We start from the raw sequence: 22,143 nt of genomic DNA on the forward strand, positions 1-22,143 counted from the left end.
AGACCAAGTGGTGAGGTCTTTGGGAAAGACATTTGTAGGTAAAAGGGTTAATGTGTCCTGTGAGTTTAAGAGGACTTCCGGATGCCACTAGCTTCCTGCTTCTCCCAAATCATGCTGTTTCACATCCATCTTGTGACCTTTGTTCTACTTGTTGGCATCACTGTCCAAACACCTAGGAACCCCAACACTTCACCCCACCCTGTAAACACACCCGTTGTCATGTACTTTGGAGTTCCATACAGACACCCTGTATTTTTCATGTGATTTGCTAATAAATTAAGGCAGGTAAGAATGTGCCAGTCCTAAGACCAGACCTAAAGAAGTCTTGCATGTTTTCACTTGTGCTCTTGCCCCGGTGCCACTGCCATATAGGCATGCTGGGGTTGGCTGGAGGATGAGAGACATGTGAACTAGACAGAGCCCAGTTACACCAATCACCCCAGGCAACAGCCAGCTCGCCCCCAGACACATGAACGAGCCCAGCCAAAATCCCAGATGCATGAGCAATGAACTTATTGTTACAGGCTGTAAGAGCTTGTGGTTGCTTGCCATGCAGCATTTTGGGGCAACAGAGGAGGTGATGCAACTGGGAAAAGGCAGAGCTCCCTCTCGTGGAGGCCTGCTTACAGTTTTATTTTGAAGTCAGGCGGCACGAATCCCTGCCATTGCTGCCGGGATGTATAAAAGGATAATCAAAGTCAAAGTTAACAGAGTTGCCTCTAGATTCATGACAAGGGGGAAGCGTGGAGAAATGAAGTAGAATAAGGCTTCATTTCTGCCTGTGAAGGTTTTCATTTTATGTCTCCTTGTCTGAAGGAACGAAAGTCACTCCTAAATGCTTCCTACGCCTGAGGGATGAGGAAGAAGCCCTACGGAGAAACTGAACATTTCAGTTGCTTCTTTGATACCTTTAACTCAGCAAGCTCCCTGCCTAAAAGTGGACTTAGCTTTTTTATTGTTATAATTAAAAATAAAACCTGTTGGGGTGCCTGGGTGGCTCAGTGGGTTAAGTAGCCCACTTTGGCTTAGGTCATGATCTTTCGGTTCGGGAGTTCAAGCCTCGAGTCGGGCTCTGTGCTGACAGCTGAGCCTGGAGCCTGCTTCCGATTCTGTGTCTCCCTCTCTCGCTGCCCCTCCCCTGCTCATGCTCTGTCTCTCAAAAATGAATACATGGTAAAAAAATTTTTTTAAATAAATAAAAATAAATGTGTTTTGGCAGCGTTTTACAGGATGGATGGAGGCCATACCATCCACTGTGTGGACGCTTCAGTCCTGGCAGTAATCCTGGCACACAGAGCTCCTTTTCCAGAATGCATCAAGCAAGGACAGAGGGGCAGGCCATTTAATCTCTGCTTCCAGATCATTGTGACAATTAGCACTTTTGAGGAAAAAATTGCCTCCAAACAAAAACTGGCCTTTCAAGTAAGTTGCTCTCCCCACAAAGTGTCAGGAACGTTTCTACCAGTACCAGGAGACACTTATTCTTTTGTGTCCTGCACAGTCCCTATCCAAATGCAAATACCCCTGGGAGAGGAAACCTTTGGCCTTCACTTGTCAACACTTTGGGAAAGGAAGATTTTAAAACAGCTGAGCAAAAGAAAGGCAACTTGTTTGTGTAAGTGCTCATCTTCTTTCTCAGCGGACTACAAGCTCCAAGAGGCCTAGGACCACCTCTACTTTGTTTATCCATCTATTTCCACAGTCCAGGACACATAGGAGACCCTCAATGACCCCTGGTGGAAGGAGTGCAGGAGGGAAGAAACACAGGGAGGAAGGGAGGAAAGAGGTACCTAAGAACAAAGGGTGAAAAGGCCTAATTCAAATTCTCCCGCAGTATTTGCCCTTATATTACCTAGTTACTGACGCTTACTATGCATGCATGGGAAGGAGGGGTCTCTAGAGTAGGAGAAAGACAGAACCCCCTCTCTCTTACCTTAGCCTGGTGTGGGTCTTTGCATTTTTACTCCTGTACGCTCCGAGAAAGGCCACGCGATAACCAAGGCCAACGGGGTTTTCCTATGGGGGCCTTCCACCGATTCCATGCTTGAAACGTGATGGCCCCAGCCTTTGGGATTGAAACATTCAGAATGAGAACTCCAAAGTGACCAAGATGAAAAAACAAGTTTCAGGAGGGCGCTCCGTTTTTTCCTAGTTCCCCCCCTCCCCCAGCTCAGTGGCTTCTCAACCTTTACTGTGCGTGTGAATCACCTGGGCTCCTGCTAAATATGCTGATTTTGATTCAATAGGTTTGGGACGAAGTCTGAGCATTTTTAACACGCTCCCAGGTGGTGCCGATCTGCTGACTCGAGGACCACGCTTTGAGTATACTGGGGACTCGAGGTCTTTCACCTCCACCGCCAGGTGCGTGTGTACGCCCAGCCTCAGCGTTCCGGATCCGTGTCCCGCGCGTCCCTGGCCTTCCGCCGGGAAGGGAGGAGTCGGGGGCGGAGCGGGAGGAGTGGCGCGGGCCCCGCGTGGGTCCTGCCGGAGATCACCTCGGCCCCTTGGAGAGGCGGCCGAGCTGCGGCGGCGCAGGAGGGGGCGGGTTCGGCGAGGGCGCGGCCTCTCGGAGGGGGGCGTACGACGCCATCCCCCGCGGCCGCCTGGGCCACTCGGGAGCTTCGCGGCAGCCGGGTGCCCCACTTGGCAACCCGCTCCGTGCTTCTTCCTCGCGCCCGCCTCCTCTTGTCACCTCCCGTCTCAGCCTCCTTGCTCCATCCCCGCCGCATCCACCGCCGGCCGAGCGCCTCCGAGAGCCAGAGGTGGTGCGCGGGGCTGCAGGGCGCGCCCTCAGGCGGACCCCGGCCCGGCATTGGGGGGCACGGGCGGCAGCATGGACACCAAGCGCTGCTTCGCCAACCGCTTCGATGACTACCAGGGCAGTCTGCTGGCGGGCCAGTGCGAGGAGGCGGTGGCGCCCTTGGTCACCGCCACCATCGAGCGCATCCTTCAGGAGCTGCCCCCGCTCGGGGGCGGCGCTGAGGCCCGGGGGGCGGCGGCCGCGGCCAGCAGCTGCCAGGGAGGGCTGTACGGCGGCGTGGCCGGGGTGGCCTACATGCTCTACCACGTCTCGCAGAGCCCGCTCTTTGCCGGGGCCCGGGAGCGCTACCTGCGCTCGGCCAAGCGCCTCATAGACGCGTGCGCCCGCGCGGAGGAGTGGGGCGAGCCGGACGCCGACACCCGTGCCGCCTTCCTGCTCGGGGGAGCGGGCGTGTACGCCGTGGCCACGCTCGTGTACCACGCCCTGGGACGGTCCGACTACGTGCAGCCGTTGGGCAAGTTCCGGGCTCTGTGCGCCGTCTGCGCGCCGGTCTCCTTCCTGGAGTGCGGCTCCGACGAGCTGTTCGTGGGCCGGGCGGGCTACCTGTGCGCCGCGCTGGTGCTCAAGCAGAAACTCGCCCAGGAGGTAAGAGGCAGCCCCGGCCGCGGGGGGGCGCTCGCCGCCTGCCCGGCCCTTCCCGGGACTCCTGGCGGCGGGAGCAGCGTTCCCTGGGTCTTCTCTTGGCCACTCTGTTTGGCGCTGTCATTTCCTTAGTCTACAGAGGTTCATCTCCGGTGTTTGTCTTCCCTTCTCTCTCCTTCAGTCTCTCATTTGTTGGGATTCCGCGCCTCTGCGCTTTGTTCGTGTTTTGCGCCGAATGTGGTGGCCTCCCCAGGTGCCTCTTTGCGCAACAGCTTTAGGGAAGCCCTTTGAAGTGAGAGAAGAAAAACTCGAAAATGAAAGGGATTTCCCTTTCTTTGACCCTCCTGCCAAAAAAGCTGAAGCACCCTCGAACCTTAAGAGGGCTAGCAAAGTACTGGAAGTTTTGGGGGCTGGATATGCTATCATTGTTTCTATCGCTAACGTGGAGGTAAATTGCTTTGGCGACCGACCTCCCCCATTCCCTGCGCCCCGGGTCTGTAATTCAGAATTCCTGCCCAGCTGCGGGTCTCCTGTGCTTACTGTTTGCTTACTATTCAGTTCATCTCAGGGCTCTTTGAAAATGTGTATCTGATGGGGCTGTCCTCTTTTAAATACATAAATGCAAACAGAATTCTACCCCATTGTAATAGAATGTGCATTTTTTTCATTTTAAAACGCGTAGTTAGGGTTGTCAAGACAACAGCATACTTGACAGGGCAGGTTTTCTTAATGAATAGCTTTCCAGTGGCTCCTTGAAGTGAATTGGATCTCACAACTACATATGGGTTTTTTTTTTTTCTGGATCCACTTTGAATACAGCATGTAACTATTAGAAAAGAATGTGCCAGTTCCTGTGGTGTAGGGGGGAAAAAAAATCCTCCAAAGGATCATAGTAACTAGAACGGAAAGAGGCATTTCATTCATAATCCACTGGAGCCAAATATTGTTTTAGGGAGGAAGTGACACATTTAACTTGACTTTATTTGGGTGAAACAGGCGTTTGAAGAAAACTTAAAGGTGCACAGAGTGTTTTAAAAGTGTAATTAGATAACTTCCAAGATAACAGGAAGACTTGATATTTTTTGTTTATTTATAGCAGGTGAGGTTGATCCAAGTGAGAAAAAAAATCACTAAAGACTGTGCACTGTGCTAGCAGGGCAGCAAAGATCTGCGTGACAAAGTTGTCTTGAAATAGTTCACTCTGCTTCTGAGTCACTGTAGCTGCTAGCAGTTCCCTAAGGGCCCTTCCAATTGTATGAAACCTTTCGGAAGGCCACGGGGCTATTTACATATCATTTGCATTACATTTGCATCTCCTCAGACCTTGCTGTCTGGTGGTAGGCAATTTTCAAATTCGGTTTTTGCTTCTTTCCTTTTCATGCCTTGGGGCCTTCTCTCCAGAATGGAGTGACAGAGTGGGAGACCCATCAGGTCATACAGGTGGAAACAGACCAACAAGGACTCCTTGCCCCAAAACTGGTGACCCAGGGCCAGTCTGAAACGCTGATCCAAAAAGACATTTATTAAGACCTCTCTTCTGCCTTCCTGCCAAGCCAGATGTATCTTTTTATACTAATCAATTTGAGGTGCTTTGGCCCCTGCTCCCAGGAGATAGAACAACCTCTGAGGGTTAACATACATACACACACACACACACACACACACACACACACACACACACGCACTCTTAACCTGAGCAAGGAAGCCAGTCTCCGTGCCAGCCTCAGCTGCAGTAATCTGAGAAATTCAGGCTTGAAAGGTGCAGGGCAGGGGCTAAGCATGCCTGGCTTGAAGCCCTTATGAGGGGAAAATAGAAATCTTCTGTCCCATCCCCACTCGCACGTCCTAGCCAGCATATGGCTTTGCCCTCAGTAGATGATCCATAAACCTTGATTAAATTGAGTTGCGGACTTCTGTCATTTCTCTCTGAAGAATCTGTTCTTCTATCCTGGGTTTCCTTCTTTTCAATGTCACTTATATGCACTTTCCTCTGGCAGTTCCCTCAGTTCTCACCCTAGTCTAGATCCTCCCCACACTACTTGGCACAGCCCTGGCACCTAATAAATAGTTGAACAAATGAATCCCCATTTACTAGGATTAGTGCAGTGTACTCTGGGCTGGATTCTCTCAAGAAATTGCATGTACCTCTGAGAAACCAATCTTAAAAGTACTTCATTATGTTATTTCCCCATTCAACATCCTGCGGTGGCTCCCTATTACCTTTTCTCCAGTGGCTTCTCATCTTTTTTAGAGCTAAGACACTTAAAATGGCTGACAGGGTCCCACATGATCTGGCCCCCCTGCATACCTCTTCCACTTTTGCTCACTCTGCTTCGACCACACTGGCCTTCTTGCTGTTTCAGGCATTTATTGTCTCGTGATATTTGTACTCGCTGTTCCCTTTGCGTGGAATACTCTTCCCCTAGCTATTTTTATAGCTAGCTCTCTGACCTTGTATAGGTCATTCCCTCATCAGTGAGGCTTTCCCTGTTCACCCTGCTTAAAACTGCAACCTCGTCCCCTGACTTCTGCCCTTTTCTTGTTTCATTTTGTTTATGTTCTTTCCCAATTAGAATATAAGCTCCGTAAGTGTGGAGAGTTTTTGTATTATTGCTATATTCCCATATTAAGGTGGCGCCTGGTACATATTTAGTTACCTCAACCTTTCTTCTGGTATTATTGCAAATACTGTTTACTCTGTGGCTTGCTTTGCCACTCATTTTTAATGGTGACCCATTTATCAATATTTTCCTTTATGGTGGTGGCTTTTGGTGTTCCATTGATAGGAATCCTTTCCTACCACCAAGGTCTCAGCAAATCTGTGTTGACTGAATAAGTGAATACTGGTCTGTTAGAAATTTTTTTGGCGTAACCTTTAGACCAGTGTTTGTTGAACTTTAATGTTCAGAGGAATCACCTGCAGATCCTGTCAATAAAATACAGACTGATTCAGCAGGCCTGGCATTGGACCTGAGATTCTGCATTTCTACCAGGTCCCAGGTGCTCCTGCTGGTCCAGGGACCACGCTTCGAATAGCAAGGCAGTCCAGTGCTGCATAGGTTTTGGCGTTATACCAGTCATGCCTGCTAAGAGATAGCATAAGATACCTTTCTCTGAAGCTTGATCTATTTTTTTCTAAGGTTGTAGTTGAGAATACTGATTACTGTCTCTATCATGCTCTTGTTGTAAGGATCCACAAGGGGAATTTCTCTCAGTACTTAGACACAGAAATAGTTGTACTCTTCCTGGAAATTGATTGAATTTTTTAATCTTCAGAATATGTCACGTAACTGACATGTTCCTCGCTTGATGGTGGCTACTGGGAGGCATATGGCAAGAATTGTCCAAATAAGCTTGGGTAAAGTGCCTTATCACATGTACTTTTGTATGCTAGTGTTTACCCGGGGGTTTATAATTTTTTTCTTTCTTTACTATTTTCTGAATTTTCTTTCTTACATTTGATTTTATTGTTGGCTTTTATAAGATTCAGAGAGAAGAAAAAAATGTGTGTATATGCATGTAGAGAAAGACAGCAAAAGGAAGTGTCACTCTTACCAGGTAAGATATTTTTGTTCAATTTAGCTCTCCTGGAAATACTCAAGGGAAGTAGCTTTGATGGTTTGTTAGGCAGATATCCTTGAGCGGTGGGACACTAAAGTCCTGTGAAATCACACCATAAAAATTTGTACTGGGTCCATTATGCTTTCCAGATTGGTGAAAATGTAGCAGGGAAAGGGAAGTTAGAAAAAAACGGTGGAGGGATAAAGGGAAGGCCTAGGGGCCACAGTTAAAATAATTTTGCCACTGGAGACCTTGGACAAATAATTTGACATCTCTGAGCCTCAATTTCCTTACTTGTAAAATGGATAAATGATAGCTTCCTCATTAACTTATTCTGTCGTTTATTCCGTGAATGTCAGGTTTCTACATGTTCCAGGCACCTTGCTGGATGCCAGGAATTAGTAGTGAACAAAAATCAATATAATTATGTTATCGCAAGTGCTCTGAAAGAACTTAACAGAAAATAACTGGGGGCGGGGCAGGAGAGGGGAGGGGTGCTGCTTGGCAGACATTAGCCAGGAAGATTTCTCTGTGGAGGTGATGTCCTGGCTCATCACTGAAGCATGAGAATGAAGTGGCTGCTTTAAGAGCAGGCATTCCACGCAGAGGAGACAGCAAGGACGAAGCCCCCAAGGTGGGAATCCACTTGGAGATTTCACAGAAATGGAAGGCTGCCAGCATAGTGGGAGCAGAGCGAACAAGGACTAAAGGGATGGGGGAGCTCCAGACCAGGTAGGGGTGGGGAGCACGGTCAAATCAGATCCTGCAGGGCCAGGTCAGTCAGGCGTTAGCACATGCTTCAGGTGTAAACGGTAATGTCTGTATCTTCGTTACCTTTGAAAAAGATCACCCTAGTTTTCTGTATGGATAGTGGATTGAACAGTATTAAGAACAGTCATAAAGGGGACTGGTTACAGGGGTCCAAACCCCTTTTGTGCCAAGGACTCCTTTATAAATCTGGTGAAGCCTTAGTATTTTTAGATGGATAAAATTAACACGTAGGACTACAAAGGAAACCAATTACATTGACATCCAGTTACCAAAACATTTTTAAAATTGTGATGCAGTAGCGTATGTGTTTCTTTATCAGCACGTTAAATAACAATATTTTGCAGCAAGCCTAAGGATTGTGGTACCTTTGAAACAGTGATGAGGGTCAACGATGTTTCGAGCTGCCTTCAACAGCTGTGGTGTGACAGGAATATATCTGTGATTTTATAGGTGGCAGAGTCACAAGTACTTTGGTAGTTTGTGGTCTTCATTTGTAATGAAAAAAAAATGCTAAATTGTTTAAATGAGATTTGAGAAAGCCCAGATGTGATTTTATTTCCCCAACCAAAGGGAACTGTTCGGGAAGTTGCTGTGGTGACTCATTTTAGGTAAAGTGCCTAGTGTAGTGCTGGGTGTATAGTAGCTGTTTAATGAAATCAACGTTACTCCCTTTCGTGTCTACTAACAGAAAATCGAAAGTGATTCTGAATAGCCCATAGAAAATTACATGCAGTAATTTGAAGGAATCTATCTTCTTGCCATGATTTAAAAAAATATATATGTATATTGCTGGATTGTTAATTGGGTCCTTGGCTCACTCCTAAGGCGGGTGGTTGGCAGCTGTGTAAGTGGGGATGCTTTTAGCTGCAGATAATAGAATGTCCAGTAAAAAGTGATCTAAATAATGGAGACATTTATTACCTCACTTTCTTGTTTTTTAATTTTTTTTAACATTTTATTTTTTTTGAGAGAGAGACAGAGCATGAGCAAGGGAGGGGCAGAGAGAGAGGGAGACACAAATCTGAAGCAGGCTCCAGGCTCTGAGCTGTCAGCACAGAGCCCGAAGCGGGGCTCAAACTCATGAACCGAGAGATCATGACCTGAGCCGAAGTCAGATGCTTAACCAAGTGAGCCACCCAAGCACCCCTATTACCTCACTTTCTAAAGGGTGTCAAGCTAGGCCATTTCAGGTTGGTCCAGCAACTCGAGAAAGTCATCAGAACCCCAGCCCTTTCCAACCTTTTTCTCTGCAGTTCTCAGCATCTGAGCTATCTCTCTAGGGTTGTAAGATAGTTACTATCATTCCAAACATTATGTTCCCTTACACCTGAAGTAGAAAGGAAGGATCTGAGGCTTTTTTCTTTTTTCTTTTTTTTTTAATTGTATAAAACGTTTTATACTTGAAGAATTTCCCTTCTGTCTCATTGTCCAGCACTGGCCACTTCTGGGTTCAGGGGAGGCTGGGAAGACTAGTGTCCTCCATTTCTAACCTCTGTCATTGGATGAAAGTTCTGACCAGAAAGAAGAAAGGCAAGGGAAATGGCTGTTGAGTGGTTACCAAAATGTCTACCTCTTGACACCCCTCGACAAGGTCTGTCTTATCACCTCCCGCTTCCTTGGCTATTGTGAATACTGTTGTAGTGAACATGGGGATGCGTACATCTTTTTGAGACCCTGTTTTCATTTCCTTTGGATAAATACCTAAAAGTGGAATTGCTTGATCATCTGGTAGTTCTATTTTTAGTTTTTTGAAGCACCTGTTTTCCATACTGTTTTCCATACTGACTGTATCAATTCACATTCTCACCAACAATGCACAAGGGTTTCCTTTTCTCCACATCCTTGCCAACACTTGTTGTTTCTTGTCTTTCTGATGATAGCCATTCTAACAGGGGTGAGGTAAGATACCATAGTGGTTTTGATTTGCATCTCCCTGATGATTAATGATGTTGAGCACGTTTTCATGTACCCGTTTTGGCTATTGGTATGTCTTCTTCGGAAAAATGTCTGTGCAATTCCTCTGCCCATTTTTTTTTCCAACTTTTTTTTTTTTTTAATTTCTTTTTGGGACAGAGAGAGACAGAGCATGAACGGGGGAGGGGCAGAGAGAGAGGGAGACACAGAATCGGAAACAGGCTCCAGGCTCTGAGCCATCAGCCCAGAGCCCGATGCGGGGCTCGAACCCACGGACCGTGAGATCGTGACCTGGCTGAAGTCGGACGCTTAACCGACTGTGCCACCCAGGCGCCCCATCCTCTGCCCATTTTTAAATCAAGTTTATTGAATTGCTAGGAGCTGTTTATATATTTTGGATATTAACTCCTTCTTCAAAATATGGTTTGCAGATATTTTCTTCTATTCCGTAGGTTGCCTTTTCATTTTGTTGATGATTTCCTTTGCTGTGCAGAAGCTTTTCAGTTTGATAGAGTCCCACTTACTGATTTTCACTTTTGTTGCTAGTGCTTTTGGTGTTGTATCCAGAAAATCATTGCCAACACCAATGTCAAGGAGCTTTTTTCTTTCTTTCATGTTTTACAGCTTCAGGTCTTATGTTTAAGTCTTTAATCCATTTTGAATTAGTTTTTATGAGTGGTGTAAGATAGAAGTCCAGTTTCATTCTTCTGCATGTGGTTATTCAGTTTTCCTAGCACCATGTATTGAAGAAACTATCCTTTCTCCATTGAATAGTCTTGTTCCCATGTCCGATATTAGTTGACCATGTATGTGTGAATTTTTTCTGGGCTTTTGATTCTGTTTCGTTGGTCTATATGTCTGTTTTTATGCCAGTACCAGACTCTTCTGATTACCATAGCTTCATAATCAGGAAGTGTGATGCCTCCAGCAGTGTTGTTCTTCCTCAAGATTGCTTTGGCTATTTAGGGTCTTTTGTGATTTCATATGTATTTTAGGATTCTGTTTTTTAGTACCATGTTGACTAGCAGTGGTGAGCATGAGCACCCTTGTGTCTTGTTCCTGATCTTAGAAGAAAAGCATTCAACCTTTTATCATTGAGTTTGATGTTAGCTGTGGGCTTCTCTTATATGGCCTTTATTATGTTGACGTATGTTCCTTCTATACCTAGTTTGTTGAGAGTTTTTATCATAATTGGATGTTGAATTTTGTCAACTGCTTTTTTTCTGCATCTGTTGAGATAATTGTATGATTTTTATATCCTATTAATGTGCTCTATCACATTTATTGATTAGCATGTGTTGAACCATCCTTGCATCCCAGGGATGAATCTCTTTTGGTTATGTTGTATGATCCTTTTGACGTGTTGTTGAATTTCGTTTTCTAGTATTCTGTCGCAAATGTTTGCATCTTTATTCATTAGGGATATTGGACTGTAGTGTCTTTATCTGGCTTTGGTATCAGGGTAATATTCCTTCTTTTCAGTTTTTTGAAAGTGTTCAGGAAGGACTGATGTTAATTATTTTTTAATCAGCTTGGTTGAATTCTTTAGAACCAGTTGGTCCTGGCCTTTATTTGATGGAGGTTTTCAATTACTGATTCCATCTCCTTACTCCTTATTGGTTTGTTCAGATTTTCTATTTTTTCATGATTCAGTCTTGGTAGATTGTATGTTTCTGTGATTTCATCCATTTCTTCTAGATTGTCCATTTTGTTGGTGTATAATTGTTCACAGTAGTCTCTTATCCTTTGTATTTGGGTGGTGTCATTTATAATGTCTCTTTCTTTCTGATTTTATTTATTGGAGTCTTCTCTTTTTCCTTGGTCTAGCTAAAGGTTTGCCAGTTTTGTTTATCTTTTCAAAAAAACAATTCTTAGTTGATCTTTTCTGTTGTATTCCTAGTGTCAGTTTTGTTTCAGCTCTAACCTTTATCACTTCCTTCCCTCTGCTAACTTTGGGCTTTGTTTTTTTTTCTTCTTTCTCTAATTCCTGGAGGTTAGGTTGTTTGAGATCTTTTCCCTCCTGGTTTTTCTTAAAAATTATTACTGTCCTCTGGGCATCTGTGTGGCTCAGTCGGTTAAGTGTCTGACTTTGTCTCAGGTCATGTTCTCATGGTTTGTGAGTTCAAGCCCCATGTCGGGCTCTGTGCTGACACCTCAGAGCCTGGAGCCTGCTTCGCGTTCTGTGTCTCCCTGTCTCTCTGCCCCTCCCCAACTTGTGCTCTGCCTCTCTCTCTCTCAAAAGTAAATACACATTAAAAAAATTATTACTGTCCTCATATTCACAAGGTAAAACCAAACAATTAGAGGATACAGAAGGATACATAACAAAATGAACATCATTGTTAATGATTTTTTCTTTTTTAGACACATTCAATGTAAAATACCTATATCTTTATCCATCTACACAAATGATCATATTATATATATTCTAGAGTTTATTTTCTTTTTTTTTTTTTTAATTTTTTTTTTCAACATTTATTTATTTTTTGGGACAGAGAGACAGAGCATGAACGGGGGAGGGGCAGAGAGAGAGGGAGACACAGAATCGGAAACAGGTTCCAGGCTCTGAGCCATCAGCCCAGAGCCTGACGCGGGGCTCGAACTCACAGACTGCGAGATCGTGACCTGGCTGAAGTCGGACGCTTAACCGACTGCACCACCCAGGCGCCCCTCTAGAGTTTATTTTCTTAATGTACCTTGGACATCTTTACACATGACTGCATAGAGAGAGGTCTCATTCTTTATACTGGTTTGATTACATGGCCATACCATAATATAACCATTATTGATAGACATGAAATGGATTTAAGTTTTTTTATTTTTTTGCTGTCGAAACCAATGCTGTAAAGCACATACACAGATAACAAGCGTCTATACATACACGATACTTACATGTAATGTGCACCTACATACATGTCTTTTTATACATGTATAAAGGCAAAGCCTTCTGTTGCACATATATACATGTAGGTTAAAATTTTTAAAACACAATTGCTTAAAGTTTACAGATACTTTTCATTTGCTAGAGATTATCAAAGCTGCTTTTCAGAAAGATTTCATCAATTTCCTTTCCCTCCATGAGTGTTTGGGAGTGCTGGTGTTTTCCTCATTATTTTTGACGTTGGGTTTTATCAGACTTTTAGTATATGACAGACTGATGGGTGGAAAATGAGGATGGAAGTTTCTAGGGTAGAAAATGAGTCCCCTTATTGTTCCCTTCAACCCCCACCAAACAGAATACATAGGCAGGATTTCACTCAGTCTGGATGTGAGTGGTCTCTGTTTCTAAGCGGCTGTGTACTGCACCCCACATCAGCAAACCCCTGAAGTCTGGCTCGATATGACGGCAAGTTGGGGAATGTGGATTTTTGTAGGCTGAGTCCAGTTCCTAATCGCCTGATCATAGACTGCCTAGGAAGTGGGGCACTTCTGTGGATTATAGCTTAGATCTTTTGTTACTCTTGAGCCAGAACCCTGTAACTGCTAAAAGGATGTAAGAACAGTGATGGATCACTTACTGCTTATGCTGTTGTAAGCACTTTACATATTTTATGTTATTTTATACTACCAGCAATGTTATGACTTAGGTACCATTACACTCTCCATCGTACCCAGTCAGGAACCTGAGGCACAGAGAAGTTGTGGAAGTTGTTCCAGGTTACACAGCTAGTCAGCAGCAGAAATAGGGTTCTACCCTCTACAGGCTGATTATCAAATCTGTGCTATCAATTAGTGCTTCTCACACTTTATTTTTTTATTATTTTTATTTTAGAGCCCAAATCTAGAGGGAAGAGAGAGAGAATATCTTAAGCAGGCTCCACACTCAGCTCTGAGCCTGATGCAGGGCTTGATCCCACAACCCTGGGATCATGACCTGAGTGGAAATCAAGAGTCAGACACTCCACCGACTGAGCCACCCAGGCGCTCCTTTGTTGTGCAGACTTTCATGTGCACACAGATCTCCTGGGGATCTTGTTAAAAATCAAGTTTTGATTCAGCAGGTCTGGGGTAAGGCCCAAGATACTGCATCTCTATCAGGCTCCCAGGTGGTATTGCTGCTGGCTCATTAAGCAGACTTGAGGGAAAGCTCCAACTCACTGTTTTTCTTCCAATTTTATGGGATTGCCTATGAACAGATTTGACCGAGTCCCCCAAAACTTCATGATTTTCATCATTTGTCTTTTGTACTGAAGATGATTTCCATAAATGCCAGAATATTAGCTTTTCAGTTTGCAGTTAATGCTTAAGGAAAAATACCCTGCCTTGGCCCATCCCCTTGTAGGTTTAAGGACTCCGTTAACATCTGTGAATGAATGCATGGATTTCCTTTTTTTTTTTTCTGGTAATTATACTTTCATACTATATACCCCAAAGTTTTTTTTTTCTTAGAATTCCTTTAAAGGCTCAAATAGACCAAATTCCAGCAGTTTTAAATTACTTCATAATAATAGAAAAGATACTTTATTACAACATTTCCAGACGAGATAGAAAATATGATCTTGATGCTCATGGAACCACTCCCATTTTAGAACCATCCAATGTAATTTACCCATGTGATGTATTGCTGCCCTACTCTAGTTCACATGGAAAATGCTAGACCTTTTCCCGTTTATTTTTTACAATACGGTGATTTAACAAACCTACTCAGTAATGCAGATTTTCTTAGATAGAATTTATTCTTAGCTTTCATCCAGTAATCCACATGCCACTAAAACCTAAAATTTCCGTTTGTATTGTAATTATTTGGCAAGAGCATGGTTTGTAATTTTCTTATTAATGAATACATTGGGGAAAATGTGCACAGTAAAAATTCTTTTAAATGTATTGAATTATTCATTTGGCCAATAACTTAACCTCTCTGTGTTCTCTGAGGAGGTTGTTTTTATGGAATTTCACTATATTGATTGGCCTCTGAATGTGAAAGTGATAGATTGTATTAATTTTTTATTAACTTGGCTGTTTTCATTTTTGCTGGTTAATTTAATGAGTGATGTTTGTCATGTGACTGGCTCCTACAAAACACACAGTAGATTTCTTTCGAGTGTCAGGGAGTTCCTTTAATATCTCCACATGGTGATGACCTTTTGGCAAACTGGCCAACAATCCATGATGTGGTCAAGTTAGTGTTTTTCTTCATGATTCACTTGTACTGACTGATCTCTGACCTGTATTCATTAAGTACAACACCTCGGATGTGTGGTTTGTCCCAAAGAAAAAAAACATGTTCTCGTGCATTATTTGTATATGTCTAAGTCCACTTATCTTCTCCTAATTGTTTTCTTTATGGATTTAGTTACTAGGGAAACCTACCAAGTTAACAGACTCATTACTCTTGGGGTGCTAGCCACTTGGACAAATTAAATTTTCAGGAAGTCATTTGATCCATCTTTTAGCAAGCTGAACAAAGAATTTGTTCTGTGTAAGATCATATTTCCTTTTCTGAATAGCTTTACCCATTCAACAGCCCAAAAATATAGGACTTTGACACGTTCAAGTGCGAGTATTGCTACCTGGCCCATAAAGAAGCTGTTTCTCAGATGAGAGGCAGTCTTACATACTTCATGGGTGAGAACATCATCTAAATTAGAGGTGGCAAAACAAATATTGGTCATAGCACTATGTGCAGTTACCTGTCACTGTGCCCATCTGCTGGCTCCATTGCTTTGCATGGAATGTATTTCCCTGTGCTCAGTGGTGTGTTGAAATCTAGTGTCCATGGCAACCAAAACATTACCAGTCTCAAAGCAAGCACTGTGGGGACCAGCTGAATCTCCACTTATACAATGACTTTAGGAGGGAGCTACATTCCTAGCAGACTTTACAGCTATCTAAGGCTGAATAGATCCAGTGCTCAACCAGAAAGGAAGTATTATTCTCATGCACGTTCCAAAAATATAATCTTACTATTTGAAATGTTCTTTTCTTCATGAAGCAAAGAGAAGTGCACATGCATCACGAATCACAACTGCTGAAGTAGGTTGGTCTCTCAATGAAGGCATTAGAACATAGTGGTCAAGGGCAGCCCTTTCAGAGTCCAATAGCTGTGGGATTGAAGCCTGGCTCCACCACAGTACTTGGTTGATCTTAGCCAAGTTTCTTAGCGTCTTTGAGCCTGAATTTCCTCATCTGCAAAATGCGATCCAAGCAGCACTCACCTTGCAGGTGTGTTATGAAGATCCATGGTGGGGGGCACCTGGGTGGCTCAGTAGGTTAAGCATCCAACTCTTGATTTGGGGCTCAGTTCATGATCTCAGGGTCCTGAGATCGACCTCTGTGGTGGGCTCCATGCTGAGAACTCCCCTCCCCCACTCTCTGCCTTTCTCCTGTACTCACTGGCTCATCTCCCCCTTCTCTCTCTCTCTCTCTCTCTCTCTCTCTCAAAAAGATCCACTGAGAATGTGCATGTAATATGCTTAGAGGGTCTGTTAGGCACAGAGTAAAGACTGTAAGTCAGCCATTATTAGTATTTTGAGTATTATCATCATCAATGTGAAGTGATACTCTGTGTTCGCTAAATAACATAGGTATGCTTTTTGGACATTGAGCCAGTCTGTCTAATATTCCCTGTGGTGGCATTCAGAGCCTCTGTGCCCCTCCTCCCCCGCCCCCAGTCACAGCAACAGACCTTTGAGATCTTCATACAGAGGCCATAAAGGGCTGGAGGGATATCTCTGCCATGCCATGCAGGATTAAGCTGAGCAGCTCAGAGAAATTGTGTGTCAAAGTAAATTGAGTGGCTGGTCATCACCCCTAAGACCGGAACTTATGTGTGCTGCCCTCTGCACTTTACTTTCTCTGGGAAAAGGGCTGTCCTTTTCTTAAAATTTCAGGCTCTTTGTGGACTTATTCTAGGAATTGGCTTTCTTGTGTCTCTGATGTGTACTCCTCAGAGTAAATCACCTAATTGGCTTTCAGTGAGTGGAAATTGCTATGCAAGTGATGTTGGAAATTTCTTGGTCTGTTCCCCTAGAATCTGAGTGGCAGATTCAGGGAACTCTCTCTTGCTCTTAAGTTCTCTTCTTCTAAAGATCATTTGCTTGCATGGCACTAATTCAGAATTTGAGACGAATTTCAATAGTTGAATCTCTGGTGAAGTGACAACATCAAATGAGTTTTCCTCAGCAAATGTTCCAGATCATATATATTTGGTAGCTTGTTTCAGAAAAGGATTAATACAATTAAGGATTCTTTCAAGTGTTTCTTAAGCTTCTGGGCCCAGAAATTACGTTTTTCTTGCATTAATGCACTTTTCTATTTGTGTTTCAACACCACGTCACATAGGCTCACTGTCAATTCTACGAACTTAAATCAACCTTTTTCTCCTTAGCTCCCAACTCCTGTTTATATTCATTTATAACATAGTCTTAATATTTACATTGCTCTAATAATAAAAGTATGACTTACTCCTATCCCTGATCATCAAGTGGTTATGTATGTTCATTAGTGGTGCTTACAATCTTCAATACTACCAACTGGCTCTAGGTCTTGGACTTCATCTTTATGGGGGTCTGTTATATTTTTCTCTGATCTGTGGCCTTAGGTCAGTATTTCTCACATGTGAGCATGCATTAGCACCCCTGGAGGGCGTGTTCTAACACACATGGTTGGGCTCCATCCCACTTTCTGATTCTGTAGGTCTGGAGTAGGACCTGAGACTTTGCACTGTTAACAACTTCCAGATGCTGCTGCTCATTTGGAGACCACATTTTTAGAACCACCGCCTTAGACTATTCCCATAACCTTGAGCAGACCTCTCAGAAATGTGGGAACTAGGTGAAGGCATAGGGTGATAGCACCCCAAACCTTTAATCACCACCAGAAAATAGCTCAAGGACAGGACTTACTATATGACAGGCACTGTGATCAGCATATTATATCCATTTTAGGGGAAAAAAATTATGACTGAGGGAGGTTCAGTAACTTCCCTGTCATCACACAGCTGGTAAAGTTGTTGAACCCATGTTTGTCTGACTGTAGAGCTACTTCACTTCCAGGCCTTTAAGTCAGGTAAGACTTGTGCATGTTTTTCTACTGAAGAGGAGAGTGAGTTGTACCCAAACATTTGGAAGAATAGACTCTATGAAGCTAAAGTTGTTACTGAAGTTTAACTTAGAATTGAATAAAAATGGGGGTGCCTGGGTGGCTCAGTCAGTTAAGCATCCGACTTCGGCTCAGGTCATGATCTCGCAGTCCATGAGTTCGAGCCCCGCGTCAGGCTCTGCACTAACAGCTCAGAGCCTGGAGCCTGTTTCAGATTCTGTGTTTCCCTCTCTCTCTGACCCTCCCCCGTTCATGCTCTGTCTCTCTCTGTCTCAAAAATAAATACATGTTAAAAAAAATTTTTTTAAAGAATTGAATAAAAATGGCAGTACAAGAAGGTGTTCTACAATTGTCACAAACTTCCAGAAGCCTCAGCTTTCTGGAACACGAGAAAGGTCCAGGAATGGGAGGTTCTCAAAACCCATGGTGGTAGTGTGGGGGCTTGAGTCAGGTCTGAAATAGAACTAGCTGCAAGTAGCATAGCATGGTTAGATCTCTGGATCCTTTCCCAAACCCAAGCAACTAGATTATGGTCTTGGGCTAGTTCTCCAAGATCTGACTCTGGGATGTAGATTGATGTGGAAGTGCTTCATCAAGAAAGTGTGTCTAGGAGAATCCAGCATGGGGGGGAATGGGGGGTGAGAGTGAAGGACAGGAAGCCAAGCAAAGGTGTGATTTAGGTTAAGTCCCAGCTCTGTCTCCTCCTGTAGAGGAGCTCTGAAGTGTAAGTTACATCACAGAGTTTGTCCTGATTAGAGGCCCACTCTTACACCAGAAATTCACTGCAGCTGGGGATGTGGGCTGGAATCTTCACAGGTATGTCCATTCTGTTGGCATATGGCCAATGTGGCTCTTGTAGCCTAAAAGTTGAACCCTGGAATAAGGCTGCAGGTGAGGGTTGTTAGAAGCAAAACACATGGACCCTGGGGGGGGGTGGATTCATAGATTCAGTGGAAAGGATCTGAGGGGATCTGGTAGGAACACACAGACCTCAGTAGAAGCCTTGATATTCACTTTCTTGACAGATTGAATTAGAGAACTCTAGGCTTTGAGGCCCAGGTCACAGTCAAGGGCAGAGATGAGGTACTTCACTGAAAATAGCAACATTACATGCTGAATGGTGAGACATCTCCCCTGCCCCCCACAACACGCACACACACACACCCTAGCCTCTTCCTTAACCCCCAGAACACTAGGAGACACGCCCACCAAGTGGCAGACTGAAGGAGGGCTTATGGTTGTGAAATAGATTCAGCAAAAAAGAACCACAAATATTGGCATCTGTAGATGTATCCCCTCCCAATGACAAAGCAGTTACACTGCCTTGTCACCCTACGGTAAATCCCACCAATTGGCTAGCATTCTTCCCCACCCAGAGTTCCCAGTTAGCTTTTTAGGTTGAGGCTCTTAAATAAGACCTGTCAGAAGACCTTTGAAGAAAGCATCTGATGTGAAAGACAGTGATCATAACAGGAAAACCAAACTTGGAGTAAATAGTTAATATTGGGAGCAGAAGAAAGTTTCCTGAGTGCCCAAATCTATAATTAATACTGTCAGAGAGGAAAGCGATCACATGTATGAAGTAAAGGCAGGATGTTATTGAAAGCAGTATTCAGAGGACAGAAAAAGAACTCTTTGAAATTAAAAATATGATAGCAGAAGTAAAAATAATTCAGTAGAAAGATTAGAATATTAAATTGGGGAAATGTTCCTTAAAGTTCAGCCAAAAGACAATGAGATTGATAAAAAGAGCAAAGACTGATTAGAGGAAGTCCAGCCTCTGTCTAGTAGTCCCAATAAAATAGAACAAAGTAAATGAAAGGGAAAGATGATGAAAAAGACTCAAAAATAGTTTCAGGTGCAAGACCTGAGTTGTCAGATTTAAGGGGCCCAACAACATGTTGAATGGAAAAAGAAGAAAGAGCTGCTTTTTTAAAAAATTTAATTGTCAGATTGGCTAACATACAGTGTGTAAAGTGTGCTCTTATTTTCGGGGGTAGATTCCCATGGTTCATTGCTTACATACAACTACCCAGTACTCATCCCAACAGGTGTTCTCCTCAATGTCCATTACCCATTTTCCCCTCTCCCCCCCCCCCATCCATCTTCATATGGTTCTCTGTATTTAAGGGTCTCTTATGGTTTGCCTCCTCCCCTCTGTGTTTGTAACTGTTTTTTCCCCCTTCCCTTCCCCCCATGGTAAAGAAGAAAGAGATTCTAAAGACTTCCAAGGAGAAAAAAACAAAACTGGTTCTGTAAAAGGATTAGCATTGGGCTTTGAATAGCAATTGAGGAAGCTACAAGACAATGGAGCAAGGCCTCCAAAATTCACAGAGAAAATTACTTATCGGCCAGAATTCTATAGCAGCCAAAATGATCAAGTGTGAGAGTAGAAAAAAAAATATTTGCAAGGTCTCAAAAACAATTAAAATATTTTTTCTTTCAAAAGCAATTTTTTTTTCTTTCAAAAGCATAAGACCTAAGTACTCTAGGCTCACAGAATATATGTTAAAAGAATTTAGAGGCCAGAGGTTCCAAGTAAACCAGCCACCATCTGGAACACTGCAACAACTTTTTAACTGGTAAAAAAAAAAATTATTTTTGATCTATTGCAAAGGAGGACTGAACCAAGAAATAGGACAATATGGGAATCTCAAAACCTGGAGCCCCAATGCAGGTGGAATCATAGGAAGCTCCCAGAGTGATGGTAAAGACAGCCCAAGATGACAGCTGGGCTTGAAGGCAGCCTTGAAGGCAGCCAGTGAGTACTGAAGCAGGGCTAGAGCTGGAATGTTGACAAGAGAGGGGAAAAAATTAGGTGGCCTACCTGATGTGTTTCCATATACTTAAGGGAGTTTTGTAGGTCAGTTGGAAAGTTCGGGCATGAATTTGTTACAGGAAGAAAACCCAACAACAATAGAAAAAGAAAAGACCATTATTAACCCTGAGGTGGGACCAAGTAGGAGAAAAGAAATGGTAATCACTGTGCCTAGTTTTGCTCAGTGAGTGTCGATTGAACCAAATATTGTTTTGGCAAAAAATGTAATAAAACTATTTTGGGTGTTTGAGAAAGGAAATGTATGTATGGAGAGATAAGAGAGTTAAACCTTCATCTTCCATGTTAGGAGATTAATAGCACCTAAAATGGAAAATTCAGGAAATCGCTGTATAAGAAGAAATATGAAGATAAATAGGTAGCAAAAATACAGGTAATTTTTTGAAGTTTTTGCCTCAGAGGAGCAGAATATGGATGGAGAGGGGCGGGGCAGGAGCCTGATACTCCTTTTTAAAGCAATGCACGTGTTTTTTTTTTTTTTTTTGAGAACTCTCAATACCAAGAAAATAACTCTTTTTAAAATTAACCTTGTGCTTTTGAGTTGTGATCTCTCCATATTCTGTTCTGTTCTTCACATTTATGCTGTTCCTGCTCAATGATTCAAAAATGTGCTGAGAGACCGTTTATGGAATGTTACCTAGTAATGGAAATAATGTCATTTATAGGTAAATTTTGTCAACAAACATTTCCTCGTCAAGAATCTGGCTTGATCTATCCCTTATATCCTTAGAAGTCCTACTAAATTAAGAAATAATGGTGTTTCATTCGTTTGAATGGTCAAATAGCTTTGTGTCTGTTAAAATCTTCATGTGGTTCAATTTAAATAGTCGTGCCTTCCTTAAGCCTAAAGTATTGGCTTTATTAAGGACCAGAGCTACATTTGAGCTTGTACCCAGGAAGGAGGAGGAGGAGAGAGCCCAGTTAAAATAATTACAAGTGAAAAGATGATTAGAATATGATAAAGACTGGTTGAAACACTTATGTAAAGCAGAACAAGAATAAAGTGCTTCCAAGTCATTGCAACCAATAGTAACTAATAATTATATAGACCATTAAGTCTTCTCAGTACTTTTCACATAAGCTATCCCATTTAGTTCTCACAATATCTCTTTAAGTTAGGTATTATTACTACTACCATTTTCAGAATAGAAAATAGAAAACCTTGCAGAGAGGTTAAGTAGACTTCTCAAGGATAAAAGGTTGATAAGTAGGATAAAGATAACATTTCCAAGTCCAATACTTTTGATAGGAACCAACCAGTTGGAAAGAGACAAGAGATAGAATCAGAGTTTACCTATAGGACTTACGGCTCCCAATTGATAATGGACTGAATCTAGTCGAACTCATGTTCTCCTCTGCGGTCATTGTCTGCTGCTGTGGGCTGGCGGTACCATTAATGTTAAAATTCCCCATTCCCTAAATATACTAATCACTGTTCACTGAATGGCAGATCATCATTTCCATTCATGGAGAGAACCCTTGAAGGAGTTGGCAGAGCCCCTAAATCGGCCCTGGGGATCCAGGACTGAATTAGTTGCTCATTCCCACCCCCGGTTCCTCACAGCAGCTTGGAAAGTCAGAGACAGGAGGTGTCTGGAAGGCGTTCAGGTGCCAGTGA

At 43.3% G+C, this 22,143-nt stretch overlaps 1 protein-coding gene across 1 annotated transcript in view; it reads left to right on the top strand.

Moving 5' to 3' along the window:
* Nucleotides 1-2,510: 2,510 nt before the first annotated feature.
* The window catches only part of LANCL3 (LanC like family member 3), a 96,100-nt gene continuing 76,467 nt past the window's right edge, over nucleotides 2,511-22,143 (top strand). The window contains exon 1 of the mRNA XM_047843067.1: nucleotides 2,511-3,406. Coding sequence (XP_047699023.1) covers nucleotides 2,834-3,406 — 573 coding nt within the window. The 5' untranslated portion in view covers nucleotides 2,511-2,833. The remainder of the gene's footprint in view (nucleotides 3,407-22,143) is intronic.

The sequence above is a fragment of the Prionailurus viverrinus genome, chromosome X (assembly GCF_022837055.1).
Source record: "Prionailurus viverrinus isolate Anna chromosome X, UM_Priviv_1.0, whole genome shotgun sequence".
NCBI lineage: Eukaryota > Metazoa > Chordata > Mammalia > Carnivora > Felidae > Prionailurus > Prionailurus viverrinus.